Source organism: Rhinolophus ferrumequinum, chromosome 26 (genome assembly GCF_004115265.2).
Source record: "Rhinolophus ferrumequinum isolate MPI-CBG mRhiFer1 chromosome 26, mRhiFer1_v1.p, whole genome shotgun sequence".
In the NCBI taxonomy this organism is placed as follows: Eukaryota; Metazoa; Chordata; class Mammalia; order Chiroptera; family Rhinolophidae; genus Rhinolophus; species Rhinolophus ferrumequinum.
The window spans coordinates 12,723,760-12,746,252 of record NC_046309.1 but is presented as its reverse complement, the minus strand read 5'-3'; the positions used below and the strand labels follow the sequence as shown (position 1 = coordinate 12,746,252).

General features: G+C 35.4%; 1 protein-coding gene across 1 annotated transcript in view; it reads left to right on the top strand.

Annotated features, from left to right (window-relative positions):
• The window catches only part of AGBL3 (AGBL carboxypeptidase 3), a 51,019-nt gene that overhangs the window by 3,373 nt on the left and 25,153 nt on the right, over positions 1-22,493 (top strand). The window contains exons 4-12 of the mRNA XM_033098657.1: positions 1,813-1,998; positions 9,991-10,095; positions 10,758-10,896; positions 12,144-12,923; positions 17,082-17,244; positions 18,452-18,578; positions 19,582-19,682; positions 19,907-20,019; positions 20,763-20,829. Of these exons, the coding sequence (XP_032954548.1) occupies positions 1,813-1,998; positions 9,991-10,095; positions 10,758-10,896; positions 12,144-12,923; positions 17,082-17,244; positions 18,452-18,578; positions 19,582-19,682; positions 19,907-20,019; positions 20,763-20,829 (1,781 nt within the window). The remainder of the gene's footprint in view (positions 1-1,812; positions 1,999-9,990; positions 10,096-10,757; positions 10,897-12,143; positions 12,924-17,081; positions 17,245-18,451; positions 18,579-19,581; positions 19,683-19,906; positions 20,020-20,762; positions 20,830-22,493) is intronic.

The window sequence follows — 22,493 nt, the reverse complement described above, 5'->3', positions numbered from 1 at the left end:
ATTTATTTTGTCTTTTTTCACTACTATCCTGATAACATAGCTTCACTTTTGAAATAACGACTATTCTCAGTTTGGTGTTTATCCTTCTAGACGTTTTTCTTTACATTTGTACACATAGTTCTACCCATACTCACAGAAAATTGGTAGTATTATTTTGTGGACGTCTGCCTGCTGCCCTTTTTATCTTTTTCAAATTTTTTCCAGTCTGTTGGGAAAAAGGAGGGAACTTACTGTGTTAACTAACATTTCCTTGATTGCCAAACAAATTGAGGATTATTTCATACCCATGTCTGTTTATAGTTTCTTGTGTTACGAATTGTTCATTCATAGTAATTCTTAACTTTGTTTACGTTGCTTTCTTGTTTAGAATTATTTTGATGTTAAGTTTATCATTATTCGTTTGTGGCCCTTTATTTTTCTATCTATTTCAGCTACAAAAGCCTTCTCTACCTCAAGATTATCAATATAATTATCTAAGTTTTCTTTAAGTACTTTTATGTACTTTGAATTTTGGTATTTGATTTCTCTATAATTTACATTTACACATAGCATGAGGTATGGATCTGATTTGTAAATTACTGCCTTGTCATTTTTGAGTCATAAAGTAAATTAGACAAAATGTGGCCTATTCACCTAATGGAATATTAGATGCTTAATAACTGCCTGTCGAATAAGTGGATCTATATAAGAACCCTGACAAGTAGCAAAGGAGGGTAATATTATTCCTTATTTACATATACCTATTAAGATTTATGTTCAAAGAGGCTGCATTGGCCAACCCAAAGCATATAGAAACAAAGTGGTAGAATAGAACTGTTTGTCTGGCTCCCAGGCCAATTGCTTTATCTGCTATTGTATAAAAACAGCTAAGAACTAAATCTAGGTTAAAAAAACAACAAAAAAAAGCATGTTTTAGAGATGGAAAAGCAAAAGGAATCAGTGAGACAAATAGAATCAAGTACTGAAAGGTAGGGAGAACACCAGGAAAAGTAGCATCACAAAAGACAAGGGAAATGAGCCTAAGGAGAGGTGATTATCAACATCAAATTGATGTTTCAGTTATCCCGTTGGAAGAGAGAGGGCCCCTGCACTACCTACCGTGTTTCCCCGAAAATAAGACCTAGCTGGACGGTCAGCTCTAATGCGTTTTTGGAGCAAAAATTTTATTTTACTATAATATAAGACGAGGTAGGATAGGATAGGATAGGATAGGATACTACCAGGTCTTACATTAATTTTTGCTCCAAAAGACACATTAGAGCTGATTGTCCGGCTAGGTCTTATTTTCGGGGAAACAGGTTACTTGGGGCAGTCCCTTTATATTCGATGTGAATTATGTTCCTGGGGTTGTGTCACACAGTGGTCCTGGAATGAGAACTGAGTAAAAGTTGTGACTTTGAGAAGATAGTTCCAGTAGGTGGTGAGGACATACGGTCACTGGGTGTATTTAACCCATTGGACAAATAGTTGCCTCAGTGTGATTAGGTTTAAGATGACTTAACAGTAAGCAGTTTGCTAGAAAAGCTGCAAAAAACCAATGCAATCCCTATCAAAATCCAAAATGTTTTTTTGAGTAGCAGTGAGAATTTAGCATCAATTAATAGTATTTGGGGTCAACACCTGTTGTTTAGCTATTGTGAAGATCAACTGTTAAAAAATTTAATTAGTATTTTTATTGTTAAAATATAATTATATCCACAAATATTCACAGATTAATAGTGTTGAAAGGAAAAAAAGAATGTATAAAAAAATTATAGGAATTGGGGGTTTCCTTCTTATCATTCATGATTGTGTTTAAATAATCTTTTTCAGGTAACTCCATTAATGCCCCGTCTTTCCCCCGGACTACACAGATGCTTTTGGAATATCAGCTAGGGAGATGGGTACCACGTCTTCGTGAACCACGAGATTTATATGGTTGCTCTTCTTCCGGTCCACTGAGCCAAACACGGTGGCCATACCACTGTGAGGTCATTGATGAAAAAGTCCAGCATATTGGTATGTTCTTAGCAGTTTTGGGATTCAAACACTAGTAAATTTACTTTGCCAGCTTTGATTTTAATGAGGAGACTCACAGTGTTAGAACAGTACATTCCAACAGAAATATTACGTCGGAACATATATTATACAGAAATGTAATTTTAAATTTTCTAGGAGCCACATTTAAAAAGGTAAAAAGAAGCAAGTGAAATTTATTTGAAAAACATATTTTATTTAACCCAAATATATCCAAACTATTTCACATTCTTTTTTTTTATATTTAGTCTTAGAAAACTGGCATGCATTTATACTTACATTTCAATTTGATTCCAATTTCTCCAGATCTTCGCCAACATTTTTCTTTTGCTTTTTGGTGATAGCCATCCTGACAGGTGTGAGATAATATCTCACTGTGGTGTTGATTTACATTTTCCTGAAGATCAGTGATGTTGATAATGCAGCCCCTATCAAAATCCCACTGGCATTTTTTACAGAAATATAAAAAGTCTAAAATTCAGCTGGACCCACAAAAGGCTACAGAGTAGCCAAATCAATATTGGGAAAGAAGAACAAAGCTGAAGGCTCACACTTTCTGATTTCAAAATAGACTACACATCTACCGTAATCAAAACAGTATGCTACTGACATAAAAACAGACATATGGAACAGAATGGAAAAGAATAAAGAGTCCAGAAATAAATCAGTTGATCTTTGATAAACATGCGAAGAATACACAACAGGGAAAGAATCGTCTCTTCAACAAATGTTGAGAAAATTGGATATGCACATTCAGAAGAATGAAAGTGGACGACCCTTATCTTACACCGTAACAAAAATTCAATCCAAAATGTATTAAGGACTTAACCATAAGACCTGAAACTGTAAAACTCGTAAAAGAAACCATAGGAGAACAGCTTCATGACATTGTTTTGGCAATATCATGGATATGACACCAAAAGCACAGGCCAGAAAAGCAAAAATAAAGAAATGGGACAACATCAAACTGAAAAGCTTCTGCACAGCAAAGGAAATAACTTCGTGAGAAGCCAACCTATGGAATGGGAAAAATATTTGCAAACTATATATCTGACAAAGAGTTCATCTTTAAAATATATAAGAAATGTCTACAACTCAATAGCAAGAAAATACTAATGACCAGATTGAAAAAATGGGCTAAGGTTTTGAATAAATGTTTTTCCAGCGAAGACATACAAATGGCCAACAGGTATATTTATGGATTTTTTATGTAAACTACCTGATAAAGTTCTTTCCCATTTTGTTGTTGGTCATACTTTCAGTTTCTTCTTGATCGTTAAGTGCTCTCACATATTTAGGACATTAGCTTACTCTGTCATGTATGTTGCTTACATTTTTCCCCCCAGTTTATCATTTGCCCTTTGTCTTTGTCATGTAGAATTTTTTAATTTTTATGTAATCACTTTGCCTATCATTTTTCTATGGCTTCTGGGTTTTGAAATTCCCATGTTTCTCGTAGCACTTTTCAGGTTGTATTTTTTTCTGATTAAATTTTTTCCCACCAATCCATTTTGATACAAGAAATGAACTCCCAATCCAGTTCTGTTAACTGTCTAACCAGTTCCAACAGAATTATTAAATTATATTTTGACTACTGATTGGAAATGCCACAATTATTATATACCAAAATCCTAAGTCTAATTTTGAATTCTATTCCATTAACCTGTGTATTCACATGGTGGCTCAAAATCCTTTAATGCTATAACTTTAAAAACTATAAACTTCATTATGTGGTAAACTTACTTCCCCATCATTCCTTTTATTCTTTTTAAGAATTTTCCAATTTCTTGGCTACTTACTTTTGCCTTCCTATTGTTCTACATGGAATTTAACATAAGCTTTCCTGGTTGTCCCAAAATTAATACTGGTAACTTTATTGTGATCACATTGAATTTATAGATTAAGAAAGAGTGATGGCCGGCCCGGTGGCTCAGGTGGTTAGCGCTCCATGCTCCTAACTCCGAAGGCTGCCGGTTCGATTCCCCCATGGGCCAGTGGGCTTTCAACCACAAGGTTGCCGGTTCAACTCCTGGAGTCCCACAAGAGGCGGTGGGCTCCATCCCCTGCAACTAAGATTGAACACGGCACCTTGAGCTGAGCTGCCTCCCGGATGGCTCAGTTGGTTGGAATGTGTCCTCTCAACCACAAGGTTGCCGGTTCGACTCCCACAAGGGATGGTGGGCTGTGCCCCCTGCAACTAGAAAATGGTAACTGGACCTGGAGCTGAGTTGTGCCCTCCACAACGAAGACTGAAAGGACAACAACTTGAAGCTGAACAGAACCCTCCACAACTAAGATTGAAAGGGCAACAACTTGACTTGGAAAAAAGGCCTGGAAGTACACACTGTTCCCCAATAAAGTCCTGTTCCCTTTCCCTAATAAAATCTTTAAAAAAAAAAAGAAAAAGAAAAGAAAGAGTGACATCTTTACAATATTGCACCTTCCTAGCCAAGAACAAGGTATGTCTCACTATTTATTCTAGTTTTTCTTTAACTCCCTTAGTATAGTTTAAAATTGTTCCTGCACCTTTTCTAAGCTTTATTTTGAGATATTGTATTTTGTTGCTATTTTAAATTGAATCTTTATTGCACATTATTTTCTAACTTGTTTTGTAGACGAAAGTTGTTTTGTGTATTAATTTTGAAACAACCCACCTGTTGTTTGTAGTTTTTAAGTTTTATATATGTGCTAGTTATACAATTATATCATCTACTAGTAATGTAACTAAATCTCCTCATTTCCAATTTGTATACATCATTCTTTTTCTTGACTAAATGCATTGACTCATACTTGCAAAAAATATTTAATAGTTTTACATTCATCTTGTTCTTCATTTTAATGGGAATGTTTTTAGTGTTTTTCTCTCTACACAAACTATTAGCTTATGGTTTGAAATAAATTTGCTTTTGATCATATTAAGGATCCATTTATTCTTGTATTAATAAGAAACTTTACCAGGAATAATTAACTTTTATTAAATGCCTTTTCAACATCTATGGAAAGTGTCATAATGCTATCAGTTGATATGTTACTTTGGTGAATTATACTATAATAGGTTCCCTAATATTGAACCAGCTGATATTATTGGAATGAATTTCAGTTATTCATTGTATATTATTTGTGTGTTGCTAGGTTCTGTTTGCTAAAATTTTATACAGGATTTTTGCTCTAATATTCATGAGTAAGCTAAATTTGTCATTTTCTAGCTTTTGTACTTCTTTAGGTTTTGATATAAATATTTTTCAGAATTCTTCCTTATGATCTAGAACAGTTTGAATAATACTGTAACTGTTATTTTAAAGTTTGATAGAATTCCCCTAACACAGTCTGAACATATTGTTCCTGTTGTTTTAGATATACAGAAGATATTTTTGTTGTAAAATTTCTGTTTCTTCTTTGTTAGTTCTATTTAGGTTTTCCATCTATCTCAGGGACAGTTTTGGATATTTGTGTTTTCCTAGAAAAATAATGCTTTCATGCAGGATTTTTAATTGAGTCACATAGATTTAGTCAAACTATTCTCTTGTAATTATTGTAATTTCCTTTGACTACATAAGACTTTCCCACTCTGTTCTCACATTTTATGTTAAGTTTTTGTACATTCTGATTTTATTCTCCCCTGATTATGTTAGTAGGATTTATCTTGTTAGGTTTTTTTTCCCAAGTAATCAGTGTTTGAGTATATTTATTAGTTGTTTTCAAATTCATTAATTTATTATTTTTTTGTACATCTGATTCATTTAGGCTTATTTTGGTTTTTATTTAACCTCTTACTCCGTATTTAACTTCTTGTTTCTTACTATTTTATCATGAAAAATTTCAAATACAGAGAGAAGTTGAAAGGATTGTATAGGGACACCCAAATCTCACGAGCTAGATTATTATTATCAATTATTTGCCATATTTGTTTATCACATATGTAACCAACTATCTATCCCTCTCTCTACCCATCAAACTGTCTCAGTTTTTTTATTTATTTCAAAGTAAGTTGCAGACATACTTACATTTTACCTCTAAACACTTCAGTGTATTATAGCTAGAGTTTAATTCTTCGTTTATGATTCTTTTTTATTTTTGAGGTAAATGTTACATTCAATGAAATGCATGCATTTAAGTGTATCAGTCAATGAATTTTAGCAAATGCATACATCTGTGCAATCCAAAGCACTGCCACAACAAAGAACATTACCAGTACAATCACTTTAAAACTGAAACAGGTATACACCTAACAAAACAGGTTCAAGACTTGTATGCTTAAAACTATATAACGCTAATGAAAGAGATCAAAGAAGATCTACGTAAATCAAGAATTACACCATGTTCATGGATTGGAAAACTCAGTATAGTCAAGAGGTCAGTTCTCCCCAAATCGATAGGTTCCAGGCAATTCCTATCAAGATTTTTTTGTAGATTAGACAAAATGAGTCTACAATTTATATGGAAAAGTGAAGGACCTTAGAATAGCTAAAACAATTTGGAAAAAAAAATCATAAAGTGATTTCAAGACCTGTTGTATAGCTACAGTAGTCAAGGCCCTGGTGTTTGTGGAAGGATATATATAGATCAACGGAACAGAATAGAGGCGGAAATAGAACCACGGAGATATGCCCAACTGATTTTTGACAAAGGTGCAAAAGCAATTCAATGGAGGAAAGTTAGCATTTTCATCAAATGTTGGACACCCATAGGTTAAAAAAAAAAGAAGAAGAACAAGGAAAGTCTAGTGCTTTATAAAAACTAAGTCTAGTGCTTTATAAAAACAATTAATTCAAACTGGATCCCAAATTTAAATGTAAGACATAAAATGATAAAACTTAAAAATAGGACAAAATCTCCACCATCTAGAGCTACGCAAGGAGTTCTTAGAATTGACACCAAAAACATGATTAATAAAATGAAAAGATAAATTGGACTTCATCAAAATTAAAAACTTTTGCTTTATGAGACATGTTGTTAAGAGGAATACAAAAGGAAGAAGAAATACAAAGAGTAAAATGTGTATGCCAGCGGGTTCTGTCCCTTTTTATGAGGAAAGCAGCTTTCCCAAAAATTTCACCAGTATTTTTTACATCTCATTGGCCAAATTTATATTACGGCTGCTCTTAGCCACAGAGAAGCCTAGAAGATTGAGGTTTTTAGTGGAGCTCATCGCCACCTTATAAAGTCAGGTTTTTGGTAGTAAAATAAGAAAAGATGAGAATAAATATTAGGCGGCTGACAAGTAGTGTATGCAACTGTAATTGTGCAGGGCCTTCTACTCCTAAACGTTCTTTTGTTCATGTAACTGTGAACTAACTTGAATTAGTACTTAATGCTGCATATGGAAATGGCTTATCCTGGCAATTAATTAACTAAGTCACATAGTATGACTTTAGACAAAATTAAGTGGCTCGTTAGCACTACTACACTTTTGGATGTGCTGTGAATCCTTTTGAAGAAGTACCTACATTTTGGATACCCTTGTTAAGAAGTTCTGTAAAGCTTTATAGCACATAACGCAAGTGCAAAACAAACTGACGATTTTAACTGAGAACACTTTTAAAGGCTTGAGTATTCTAAGCTTTGAGGATGCATGTAACTGTCCTGAGAAGCCTGTTCCAGAAAACTAAGAGGACGTAATTATCAAATTAAATGAGAACCAGATACAGACTCATAAGGAATGCCAATGAGTAGACAGATAAATCGACAGATGCCTGGAAAGACAAAACTACTGAAACTTACTCCAGAGGAAATTGAAAATCTAAATAGACATATAATAAGATTTGGAATTAGTAATAGAAAAACTACAAAGAAAAGCCCATGCTCAGGTAGCTTCATTGCTGAATTCTACCATACACTTAATGTTTGGAACATTCTACCAAACAGTTCCTACCAATTCTTCACAAACTCTTCCAAAAAAAAAAAGAAAAAGAAAAAGAAAAAGAAAGAAAGAAAAAGGAAGAGAAGGGAAAACTTCCCAACTGATTCAATGAGACCAGTATTACCTTGGGTACGAAACCAGACAAAGACATCAACTAATGTAATACAGCATGTCAATAGAATTTTTAAAACATAATGAAGTGGAAAGAACACTGCCCTTACAAGTCAGAATGTAGTCTTGGCTTTGCTGTTAACTAAGTATATGACCTTGGTAAAGTCACATAACCTCTCCAGTTACCCTTCAGCTTTCTTATCTGAGAAGATAACAGAGGAGAAGCCCACCTTCCAGGGAACCCCCAACCCCCACCCCATCGTGTGAGAAGCCAGAACAGTGCAAGAGAAAATATAACGCTACAGTGTGAAAGAGAATAAAAGGCTGCAGAGGGAGAGAAAATAAAACATTCCACCAACACCTACTATAATGATTTCATTACATCAGTGACATTGTTGGATGTTAACCTTGAATTTCTGGGTAAATTCTACTTGGGCGTAGAGTATAATTCTTTGTATGTGTTCCTGGATTCAGTTTACTAGTATTTTGTTGAGGAATTTTGCCTCTACATTCATATTAGATATAGGTCTGTAGTTTTCTTATGATGTCTTTCTATGTTGTCCATGTCTTATCTGAGAAGATTAACAAGATCAGTGGTGCTGACTGTTTGAAAGTATCAGAAGTAGAGAGGCAAAGAATTTAGATAAGATGGTATGAAATTAGAAAACCACATTTAATATTACATCTAGTGGGGGTAATTCTCTTTAACTTTCTAGTGCAAAACAGGAGCGAAGTCAGAGCCAAACTACAAAGTTCTTAGTAGAAAACAGAGAAGCAAATCTTCATGACTTTGGATTTGGCAATGGATTCTTAGCAATAGCACCAAAAGCATAAGCAGCAACAACAAAAATGGCTCAATTGAATTTCATCGAAATTAAACACTTTTATGCCTCAAAGAAAACTATCAAAGTGCAAATACAACCCACAGAATGAGATAAAATATTTGCAAACTGCCCGATGAAGGACTTAGGCAGAACTCTTACAGCTCACAATAAAAAGACAACTCAATTAAAAATGTGCAAGTGACCTGAATAGACATTTCTCCAAAGCAAGTAAACATGGCCAATAAACACATGAAAATCTATTCAGCATCTTTAGTTATCTGAGAAGTGCAAATTAATACCACAGTGAGATACTACTCTACACCCACTAGGATGACTAAAATCAAAATCAGGTAACAAGTGTTGATGAGACTGTAAAGAAATCAGAATCCTCAGACTCCGATGGTGGGAATATAAAATCATGCAGCTCCTTTGGAAAAGTTGGGCATTTCTTCAAAAAGTTAAACATAGACATACCATTTGACCCAAAGTAAGAGTACTTTGATAAACTGCAAAATTGACCATATTGTACAGGTTCTTTCTCCAGGTCTAATGATAGAACTAAAAAGTGGAAACAACTAGGGTAATTGGTCTGTGAACTCACTTTTTCCAATCACACAGATCATGGTCAAAAATTCGGTCAAATATAGATCATGCATTTGAGCAAGATTCAGACCACTTTTAAGAAATTTGGTACTAAAAATAATGAAGACAAGGAAAGCTGGTATAGCTAAAGAAGAAAGTAGGGGTTCAAGGATAGCTTTCTTTTGGGGAGACAGAAGAAACCTGAACATTTTATTAAGCTTAGGAGACAACCATTATCAGGCAAGAGGCTGAAGATTCAGGGGAAAAGGGAATAAAAGATGGAGCAAGACTCCCAGAGGTGGGCCAGAAAGGCATCCAAGAGAAATAGAAACTTTAGTATAAAATACGTAATAACACAAAATAATCATGAACTACTCACTATAGTAACTTACAACAACATGTGAATGAAATGTTATGGGTTGTGTTCAAGTGGGACAATGTTCGTTATTCCCATGAACCCTTGGTAAAATCTAGCCCCACACAAAACACTAAATTTTAGCCTAGATCTACCACCGATAAATGACTTGAAAATATACAATAAAATCTTCCTGTTTTATTTTTGTCATATTCAAGTAATGTTTTCTCTTTTTTTTACAGATTGGACTCCTTGTTCTGAGCCAGTGTACATCCCAACAGGTCTGGAGATGGGACCCCTTTATCCAAACTCCAAGGAAGGTACTGTCGTTTATCTAGCTGAAGATGGTGAGTATGTAAGGAAACTGTTGCTATAAAATATAGTTTGGTACCTGGGTTACTTTTAGTTATATTTGTTTTGCTGTTTATAGTGGAAATTGCAGATTGCTGGGAAATCCCTGTCCCCATAAAGATGTTTGGTTACATGTTGATCCAAATGTTTATTTGGTGCTAGTGATCTTCTTGAAGGTGTACTGCAGTTTATACAAAGTTACTTTAAAATAAAACATCACTTTGGCCATTAGAATGGAGAATTCTATTTAAAAGGAATTGTGCTTCACATCAGTTTTCAAAGATAAATCCAGTGGAGTGCCCTGCAACTATTATATTATTCTCTCTCTATCAATAGGGGATTTTTTTTTTTTGGTCCAGTTTTATAGTCATTTACAGTGAGAAGGCAAGTTCAGAGCCAATTACTTCATAATAACCGAAAGCAGAATGAGGATTTTTAATGTGAGAAATATATGAATTTATTTGAATTTATCTGAGGAATTGCTTTTCTAGTCTAAATCCTTGTAGATTTTCTCACTTCGACATAAATCTGTGTGTTAATATCAAATTACTTTAAAAATTAGTGACACTTCACTTATGACTGTAGCTCCAAATTCTATACGGAATGGCCTATGCTTTAGACATGGCTTAATATCTTGATGGCCTTCTTCTCTCATCAGCTTACAAAGAGCCCTGTTTTGTGTATTCCCGCATTGGGGGCAACCGCACCCCCCTGAAGCAGCCTGTGGATAATTGTGACAGTACTTTGATGTTTGAAGCCAGGTTTGAGAGTGGTAATCTGCAGAAGGTGGTCAAAGTGTAGGTTTTAATTATGTTTATTTGAGGATCTAGACCATCACCTTTTTCCTCTTCTCTGCAGTAGGTACATGAAAGTTTTAGTCTCCATAACCGAATTGTAATTCCTTCAAGTATGGATGCTAATTAAAGATGATTGTGGGGATGGGTATGAAAGGTTCAAATTCTGGGTTCAAATAATTGTAAGAACTCTGAGTTAAAGTTAAGCAGGTTTCTGTACTGTGCATTTTCAGAATGCCAATATGCATTGTCATATACGTGCACACACACCTTCTCAGACTGTTATACTATTTTCAGTGGAACAGTTCTTGGGATATATGTTCCACAAAATACATTTGAGAACATGCATGCTATCCAAGGGCATTCTTTTCAAACATTCTGTTATAAAAATGTTTAAATGTACACTTAAGTACAGAGAGTAATGCAGTTCTACATTAACTGCCATATACCACATAGATTCAACAGCAGTTATCAAGATTTTGCAACATTTATTTCACCTATTCCTAGGTCACTGTTTACACACACACACACACACACACACACACACACACATTGTGTAGTGCTGATACAATAGAAAAGTACTTGGTAAAGAAAAAAGTCACAACTAACCAGGCAAGATAGTTTTATATATATATATAGATGTATATGTAATATACCAGTAAAATTATTTTTACCTTTATTTAAGTATCCTCAGTGACTAAATATGGGGGATACAAATAGTCATCAAATACGGTCCTCAAAGTGTTTAAAATTTTATAATCTATGTTGTAATGTTAATTTACATGTCTTAAAACATTCTCAGTAACAGTTATTTCCGATCCCTAGAATTAGAATCTAATAAAAAACAGAACCGTATGTCTGAAGTAAAAAGAGAAACATTGGACTTGAATTCAGTTTCAAAACCTCTTTAATTATTTCTTTTTAGAAAATGTAATTGTATTGAAAGTATAATTTTTTATCAAAGGCCCATTTTTAGGTGCTCTCTTGAATTACAAAGTAATAAAAAAAGCCTGTAGAATAAGCATAGAAGCAGTTTCACGTCCAATAAAAGAGGAAATTTCAAAACTTTGATCTTTGCAATTACTTACCATTTAGGATACTGCCTAAACATTGTTGGCCCCTGTCCACCCCCCAAAAAAAAAAAGCTTTCCATGAATAGTAAAATGAAATGATTTTCCTTATTTATTTAAACTTGCATGTTGTTTCTACATTTTTATGTGCTCTTTCTTCCTTCCTTTTTTATGTATTAGGGCAGAATGTGAATACCAGCTGACTGTGCGTCCCGATCTCTTCACAAATAAGCACACTCAGTGGTACTATTTCCAAGTCACTAATACCCGAGTAGGAATTGTCTACAGATTCACTATTATCAATTTCACCAAGCCTGCTAGTCTTTACAATCGGGGTATGCGCCCCCTGTTTTATTCTGAAAAAGAGGCGAAGTCTCGTAATATTGGCTGGCAGAGAAGAGGCGACCAAATCAAGTATTACAGGAACAACCCTGGGCAAGACGGGCGCCACTATTTCTCTCTTACGTGGACATTTCAATTTCCACACAACAAGGATACCTGCTACTTTGCTCACTGCTATCCATACACTTACACCGACCTGCAAGAATACCTTTCTGCCATCAATAATGACCCAGTGCGATCCAAGTTCTGTAAAATACGCGTCTTGTGCCACACGATTGCTAGGAATATGGTGTATGTTTTAACGATCACCACCCCCTTGAAGAATGCTGACTCCAGAAAGCAAAAGGCCGTGATTTTGACTGCGAGGGTACACCCAGGAGAAACCAACAGTTCTTGGATCATGAAAGGCTTCCTAGATTTTCTCTTAGGAGACTCAAGCGATGCACAGTTGCTTCGGGACACTTTCGTTTTCAAGGTGGTACCCATGCTAAATCCAGATGGTGTGATTGTAGGAAACTACCGGTGTTCCTTAGCTGGACAGGATTTAAACCGTAACTATACATCTGTTCTGAAGGAGTTATTTCCTTCTGTTTGGTACACCCGGAACATGATCCGTAGGTAAAATACGCGTCAAATTACCTCTCTGCTTATTTAATAAACTTGGTAGTAAGAATTTTGCTCCCATAATCCCCATTCATGTTACTCTAGATGTTCGTAACACACGAGTAGTTTAACTTTAGCTACTTAATTTTCCCCCCTTTCTTTCTAACTCTGCTTCTATGCCTTTCTGGCTTTATGCCACCGGATTCACTAGCCTTCCATTGAATAATAAAATCGACTCTAGAACATTTTGATGGCTTCGTGAAACTAATAGTTAAATTTGCATGTTCCAAATTTGTTTTTTTGGTGAAGCTAGTGGTAGCACTGATGTTTACTTTGAGATCCTTGAATCCCTTATGTGTGAAAATTAACTACATCTCACAGAGCCTTTAGGTAACATGTTGATCATATATTGCTGTAATATGAGTCTTTTGATTATCAGGTTACATAGTTATTTAAAACTTTCATGAGTAATAGTCTTATTTGCCTCTGGAAGAATTGTACAGCTTTAAATTTTTCAAAGAATCCAGAACAGTAAAATGTACATATTATCTATTTGCTGAATTGACTAGGTGAATTCTTTAATAGATTCAGGTAATAACAAATCAGGAATAGACATATGCTAGAGTGTAAGGATTTGTTGGAGTCAGAATACCCATTCCAAATCCAAAGTTTCTTAACTTTTTTGGTTAAGAAGGCGGTGCTGGGGTTAAACATAGCAGATTAGAATTCCTGTTATATCATTTGCGAACTGTGTGACCTTGAGCAATTTAAAAACAAATCTAAACCTGGTTTCTCATCTATAAAATGTAAATAATGATACCACACAGATGGGAGGACTACATGAGATTATTATTACTAACGTACCCAGAATAAAATCTGGAACACTGGACGTTTTCAGTGTAGTCAGTGTTTCCTCAAATATGAAAAAGAAAAAAAAAAGGTTGTTGAATCAGATAAAGATGTAAAAACTCTCTGCAAACTATTTAGGATTATTATAAGTACGATTATAGAGAGTGTTTCTATCCTTATCCAGCTTTGTTACCAGGGCCCCTAATGCAAGCTGAAGGCTGAGGACCTGAAGGGTACCTCCAGTTTCTCAGAGGAGCTAACAGGCTTTCAAAGCATGGCTCCAATGATCTTATCTCAGCCTCAGCTTTCACTTTTCATGTTAATCCTTTTATCTGCGTAGGCAAAAAGGGAGTGAAGTACAGGTCCCCACAAACAAAACTGAAAACTCTGGTTTCCCACCCCTCACAAATGTGGACTTCAGAATTCCCCGAAGGTAGCTGGGGAAATGGTTTAGTAAGAAAAGAATAACCCATGACTGCCTTCTTTTCTGAGAATGGCACACAATCCAAAAAGGGAGCTGACAAAAGGCAGCGTGGCATCCTGGATTGGATTCTGGGACACCAAAAAGGACATTAGTGGAAAAACTAGTAAAATTCAAATAAGGTTGGGCGTGTGGTTAGTAGTAATGTACCAATGTCGGTTTCTTAGTTTCTGACAATGACCATGCTTACGTACTATGTTAACATCAGGGGAAACTGAGGGAGGGGTATATGGACATGGTACTGTTTTTGCAAATTTTGTGTAAACCTGAAATTATTTCAAAATGTTATTTGTTTATGTAAAAAGAGGAGCTGAGGGGATGTCTGTGAGCGTACCTGTAACGTCTACTTAATGCTCCTTGACACTGAGGGTACCTGGCCCAACACAAGATGGATTGCAGGCCAAGGTCCCTTGGCCTGTCTCCATGGAAAATAGTTTAAATGTCTCAGTTCTTTTCAGATTGCCTTGTAAGAAGGTTCAGGCAGGATTCTATTGAGTACGTTTTAGAAAGACTGCCAAGAAAGAGAACTACCTTAAAACAATTAATCATAGCCAGGTAAGTAGAATAAGTAGTCAGTCACGTACGTGGGAAAAGGTGAGCAGCTGTAAGCATATCTAAAGTTGAGTATATTTTTTAAATATGAGAATTAGAGAAAGTAGATTTTAGTATAGGGTATTAGAATATCTTACCTGTGAGTCAGGAAACTATCCAAACTGTTTCTAAAGTGATTTAAATTAATATAAGATGAGAAACCCTAATATCCTGTTTCATTTCAGAAGTAGTAACATTTCTTTGGGAATTGATTTCTTAGAAGTAGAGGTTTCTTTTGACTCACAAGAAACCAAAAGATCATTAAAATTGGGGAAACGTTGGTTTAAAAATGTACAACGAATTTCCTATTTAAGGAGCTAATGTGATATCCTTGCTTTATAATCTAGTCATTTTTCTAAAAGCTTGCAATAATCGTTTAGTGGCTTTGTCAATCGGATGTTATCAATTAGAATTTACTGGGCACCAAATGAGAAAAGGGCAATAAATTAATACATGTAACGGACAGCAGTGTGACACTTCACTGTAGTTTAAAGGAGTATTGTTTGTATTAGGTTGGTGCAAAAGTAATTGTGGTTTAAAAGGTTAAAAATAATTGCAGAAACCACCATTACTTTTGTACCAACCAAATAATAGAAGCTATGTTGTGAAAGCTTTGATGTTGGGTTTTGATATTTTTGTTACAAAAGCACAGTAGTCCTCCCTTACCGCAGTTTCACCCTCTGCAGTTTCAGTTTCCCATGGCCAATGGCGGTCTGAAACTAGTAAATGGAAAAACTACAGAAATAAACAATTTGTAAGTTTTAAATTGCATGCCATTCTGAGTAACATCATGAAATCCCGCTCTGTCCTATCTGGGACATGACTCATCCCTGGTCCAGCGTTTCCACGCTGTATGTGCTCCCCTCCTGTTCGTCACTCACTAGCCGTCTCCATTGTCAGATTGACTGTCGTGGTACCCAGTGCTTGTGTTCAGAAACCCTTATTTTACTTAATAATGGCCCCCGAGAGCAAGGGTAGTGATGCTAGCAATTCAGATATGCCAGAGAGAAGCTGAAAAGTGCTTTAAGTGAAAAGGCATGCAAGTATATGAAAAACAAACAAACAAACAAAAAACGGGGTATATAGGGTTTGGTAATATCCAAGGTTTCAGGCATCCACTGGGGTCTCGGAACGTATGCCCTGCAGATAAGGAAGCAACTACTGTAATACATTTCCTATTACTATAAAAACCATTGTTAATATTTTGATATTTATCCTTACAGGTATAACAAACAATATATGTAATTTTGATTATTTCTGTAATATAATAATGTTGTATAAAGTTCAAAAATATGGAAAAAAAAGGAAGGGGGGAAATGCCCAAATTCTACCACCTTCACAGCACTACTTTTTTACCTTTTGAAAGCCTCTCTATTATTTTCATCAATCAACTTGGGGGGCTCATTTTTTTATTGTTTTAATATATATCAAACGCCTAAATTATACAAGCTAAGGCTTGAGCTGTTAAGAATATGTCGTGATTTCCTTAAACTATATATTTTAAATTTACCAGAAAAAAAAGTCAATGAAAACTTTGGTACCGTTTTTCTCAAAGCGGTATTTACTCACTACGTTAATCAAGGGTTAAATATTAATCGGCTTCAGCCTTATAACCAAGTCACAAGGCACTCCACTTGTAACAAATCCTTTAGGTGCTCGTGTGCACAGCACAGTTCTAGATGATTTGAAGTGTTCCCTATCCTTAACAAGATTACATATCAAATGTGATAACTTTTCTAGGCAAGTGCCAAGTAAATGGCACCATGATGAAGTGCTACAGGAGTTCAAAAAAAGAAAAATCTTGACTAGTGAGAGAGGAAATAAGACAAGAGGTCAATCTGAGGAGTGAGGAGTAGTATTTGCATTTACAGAGATGAAGAAAGAAAGGCGTTCCAGTCAGAAAGAATCTGTGTAGGAGCTAATGGAGAAAGAGAGGCGTGAACTGGTTTCTGTACAGAAAACCAGAATATAATAAACCAGAGCCTGTTGGCGAAAGTGTTGGGAGTCAGGTAAATTTTATCCTTATAACGGAAGGCATTTGTATGTTACAATGGGGTCAACAGGAAATTTTTGTAGATGTTTTAAACATTGTATATAAGTAAAATATACAGTATAGATAAAAGAAGTAAATTGAAAGCCTAATAAAAGAAATTCGATTTATTTGGATAGTGGACTTGTAAATGCAGAGTTAAACCCATAAAAGAAAAATGTAGCGGTAAACTGTAGTAACTTACTCTGTCTCTTCTTGGTAGATTGATGGAGAAACGGGAGGTTATCTTATATTGTGACTTTCATGGCCATAGTAGAAAAGAGAACATCTTCATGTATGGCTGTGGTGGTAGTGATAGATGTAAAGCCTTCTACTTACAGCAACGAATCTTTCCACTTATGCTGAGCAAAAATTGTCCAGATAAAGTAAGCACTTTTAAAGATTTTAACTTTCTTTTACTACATGTAGCCCACGTGACACAGCAGAATGGATAATCTTATTCAGTAAACTGATTTTTCATTTAGTTATTTTGACTGATTTATACAATTGACCGTAAGAAAGCAACTGTATGGACTGTTTAGAGACCCATAATTTGAAATTTGAAGGAGAAAATTCCCATTATCCTACCACCAATGAAAAAGAAAACGCCCATTATCCTACCAATGATAAAAAAAAAACAGATTATCTTCTTCCTAAAGTCAAGAAAAAGGCACAGATACCCACTCTTACCCCTTTAGTTCAGTCTTACACTGGAGGTTCTAACAAGTACAGTAAGGCAAGAAAAAGAAATAAAAGGCAAAGAGATTGGAAAGGAAGAAGTAATAACGATGATATGACTGTCTTCATAGAAAATCCAAAGCAATCCACAAAAAAACCTCCTAGAACTAATAAGTGATTTGAGCAATGTGATAGGATACAAGGTCAACCCACAAAAACCAACTGAATTTCTATATACTCACAACGAGCAATTGGAAACTAAAATTAAAAATAATACCATTTACTGTAGTTCCAAAATAAATGCAATACTTGTGATTACAAAGGGATAGCATACAGGAGTTTTTTAGAGGTGACGGCACTGTTCTATATCCTGATTGTGGCACTGGTTACACAAATCTACACATGTATTAAAATTCATAGAATGGAACACAAAAAAGTCAATTTTATGTGTTAATTAAAAAGTAAAATTACAAAAACTCTGTAGATACTGTTGTTAAAACAGTCTTTCAGGCAACTTTCAAATGGTCTTCCATATGAATATAAAACATCTTTATTCTATTCTGAAAATCTACAACACTAATCGTCATCCCCAAACACGTTTAAGCCCCTTTCTATAACTTTTTTGAAGTGTAAGATCTTATCCCAACAGTATAAAGAATTGTTCAACTGGTTTCAAATACGTGTTATAGATAAAAAGAATTTATTGCCAAAATTCAAATCTATAGTCCTAAGGAATGAAAATATGTCATTCTTAAAATGAGTTATTTCCATTGGTCAGGGGGAAAAAAAGCAGCTCCTAAAATTTTAGAGAGAATTACTGCTTTTGCACAACTACCCTCCGTTTTCAACTCTATTTCCTAAGAAAGACATTGTTACCACAAAGACAGTGGGTCTCATTCGTTTGCTTCTTTCCAGTTTTCGTTCTCAGCTTGCAAGTTTAATGTTCGGAAGAGTAAAGAGGGAACAGGAAGGGTGGTGATGTGGAAAATGGGAATCAGGAACAGCTTTACCATGGAGGCCACCTTCTGTGGATCGACTCTGGGTAAGACCACGTGTCCTTGTTCATGGCTCTCAGAGCTTTAAACCAAAGAGGCATGTTCATGTAAGATTAATAGTGGAGATAATTTGGTACTGAGCACTTTCTTCCCACTGACAGACATATTGATACCTAATCAATTCTATAAATAGGATGAATAAACAAACGCCCGTTATATGTATCTATCTCATCATTTCCCTTTGTTAAGCAAAGGAAGTTTTAGTGTATAGATAGAATACCTAATCGGTTGTTTCATAAATTAATTTTTAATTGCTTATTTTGGGGTTTTTTTTAGGTTTCCTACAGATACTCTAATGATTTCAAGAAAAGGCAGTGTTCATACTTAATGTTTTAAGTGGATAGAAATGTTTTAAGTGGATTTACTATTTGAAAGGCAAAATAGACTTTTTTATTGTTGTTTTGTTTTTTGGCAATTTATATTTTAATGGGAGCACTTGGTTCCTTGAACTAAAAGTAAAAGTGTGTTCTGTAGTTCCACTTAAGAAATCTTTTAGTCACATCTAGCATATCCTTAGAATATTCTTTATTAAGATAATTGTCATATTGTTAGAAAATGTATCAATTCAAAGGAAAGCTGGAAATCCACACATGAAATTTCTGGCTACTTTTTAAAGCACCTTGAAATTGATATATTATATTATTAATGATAATGAAAACATTAAAATCTTTACCCAAGTTTTTTCTTTGAGTGATTGTTAGGGTGTTTATAACTGGTAACCAAGCAATCCATAAGTTTCTTATTCAATTTTCTTCTGCCTTACAACATAGACTGATCTGTGTTAAGTCACATTTGGTCCAGGTAATGGAGATGGAATGAGGGAAAGCAAAAAGTTGTTACATGACTTGCCCTAGAGAAGAAAATCCAAAGGGCAGGATATGGAATCATATCAGATGTTATATTTATACTCTGTTTTGCAACTTAGGCCTACCTTCTAAGGAAGAATTATTAACTCATCCTCAAGGGTGAATTAACTTATTGATGTTTTAGGTAAGAAACAAGGTACTCATTTCAACACAAAAGACTTGGAGTCAATGGGATATCATTTTTGTGATTCTCTCTTGGACTATTGTGATCCAGACCGAACCAAGGTAAGCAAAGTCTATTTGGTAACACATCAGACTCCAGTCTATCAGATAATATAACCTGCCTATGAGACTATGGCAGTTTATTCCTTTTAATATCCTAACAGTGTTCAGGGATTTTGACAGTTGATGTCCCAATAGCTATTGTTCCAGATGTCTATAGATATTCGATTAATTTAAGTAGGAAATAAAGTTATTGTATAATTAACTCATTTATCGTTTTTCCCTAGTATTATCAATGCCTAAAAGAGTTAGAAGAAATGCAAAAACAGGTAAACTTGGAGAAAGTCCTTGATGACTCAAATACTTCTCTGAAAGAAATTACATTGGATTCAGAGTCTAGGTAAGACAAGACAGTGGAAGTAATGTAATTTGATGCGCTGTTTTACTGTGCTCTTTATAATAATACTAGAATGTAACTGTCAATATCAACTGAAAATCCTGAGTTACAGGTGGAGGAAAATTTTTCCCATGCACATTACTTTGGCCAGATCTCATCAAGACTTTCTTTAGTCATTTACCTAAGTAATATTGAGCACCTACTGTGTGCTGTATGTGAAAGACATACTCAGATTCTTTTTAATGCTATCATTACCCCATAGACAACTGAAACATTTATAAAGATGCTACGTAAGTATTCTTAAGCTAGTGAATAATAAGTGCAGATTTCAATACTAAGGGAATGTTGTTGGAAGAAGAAAGGTACTCATTTTAGTATAGATCCTGTAGAAAAAGCAGAGTAAATATTTGATTCTTCCCCTTTACTTTCGAATTTTCAGACTGTAAGTTAATACCCCTGTAACCTCTAGTGGTGACTGATAAGTTCATTTACAGATGGAAGGTATCATTTTGAACTCATGGATTTGTTTATATTCAAAGTGTTCCAATCAACTTCAGTCATTATCCTTCTAATACCCAAAGTTGCCTAGAACTACCAGGCACCTCCACCTCCTTTGTAAACATTCTTCTTCTTATAATGAGAACAATTTCTACCATTCCAAGAAGATAATAAAGTGACAGTTGAAATTTTAAAATGCCACCAAAACATTCTGTAAACTAAAATAATTATGTATTATTTTTTTGTAGTAGCCAAGGCTCCGACAGTTCAGAATCCAATGACTCTCAGACTTATTTTCCCAAGTTAACTTCGCAGGTATGATTGAAAATTTCTGCCTATGGTTGGTATGGGTATGCTAAATAGGTACTCTTCTTATGTGACGAACCATTAGGCAAAAAAAAAAAAAAGGAGTTTACAGTTGTATATTATTGTAGAGCAATAATTGTGGTTTTATGATTACATATCATATCTTTAAATCATAGAATTTTCTAACCTTATGGTTTTTTTTTTTAACATTCTTACCTTATAATGAAAACAGGTAAGATCCAGAGAGGTTATATTATTTCTCAAAAGCCACACCGCTTCTTGATGAAAGTCGTTAGCACAACATATATCACCTCACTGCTAGTCCAATATTCATGTATTCATTTATTTAACAACTGTATATTGAGCTCTAGCTATGTGTTCTAGGGATAGAGCAGTGAACAAAATAAGACCCAAATCCTTTCCTTTCATACCTGATGTTCTAGTTGGTGAATATAAAAAAATAACGGTCGATAAGTGAGCTACATGATGTTAGGTGATAATGAGTGCTTATGGAGGAAATTAGAGGGAGGGGACAAATCGGGAGGTTAGGTGGTGTTATGTACTGAATGCTTGTGTCCCCACCAAATGCACATTTTGAAACTCTAACCCCCAATGTAATGGTATTAGGAGGTGTCTAAGACCCTGCTCTCTTGGTACTGAGGGTGGGGTTCTGCTGTAGCAAGCACCTAAAAATGCAGACGTGGCTTTGGAACTGAGTAACAGGTAGAAGCTGGAAGAGTTTTGAAGTGCATGTTACAAAATGCTGATTCTGCCATGAAGGGACTTTTAATGGCAATTCTGGTGAGAGTTCAGAAAGAAACGAGGAGAGCTGTAGAGACAGTTTCCATCTTCTTAAACATATTTAACCAGGTACAGAATATTGGCAGAACATGACTATTCACGGGTGTTCCGATGGGGTCTCAGACAGAAATGGGGAACATGTCATTGGACAGTGGAGAAAATGCAGTCCTTGCCATCAAATGGCAAAGAACTAGGCTGAACTGTGTTGATGTTCTAGTGTTTTGTGGAAGGTAGAACTCGTAAGCTGTCAAATTCTATATTTTAGCTGAGGAGATTTCTTAGCAAAGTGTTGAAGGAGCAGCATGGTTCCTCCTGACTGCTTATAATAAAATACAAGAAGAGATGACTGGATTGGAGAAAAAATTGTTAAGCGAAAAGGAATCAGAACATAAAGATTTGGGAAATTCTCAGCCTGTCTGTAGTACCCAAAAAAATGAGAACATGTGTTCAGAAGAGAGCCAAAAAGGTACGGCGGACCAAGCACACAGTCACAGAACTAATCTGTCGCCCCATCCCACAGGAAAATTGCCATTTTGAGCTGAAGGGGATGGAGACAGGACAGAAGGAAGGAAGCCTTCTTGAATTTTATAGTACTGGACTGTACAGCTAGCTATTTGGTGTGAACACGCACTGTTCTTCAAGACAAGGGAAAAAAAGCCCTGAAGGTGACTAAGAGGTCATCAGGGCCACTACCCGCTAGGCTTTAACAGGGCAGATGGCCTCCAACAGAGACCATGGAGGCAGGCTGTCTGGAGCCATGAGCTACGGGGTGAGCAGGGCCCCGACAGACAGCCAGGCATGAGCAGCGGCCCACCAAGCTGTAGAGGTGACATTACCAGCCCAATGGGTCCAGAAGGCAGAACATTATGCCA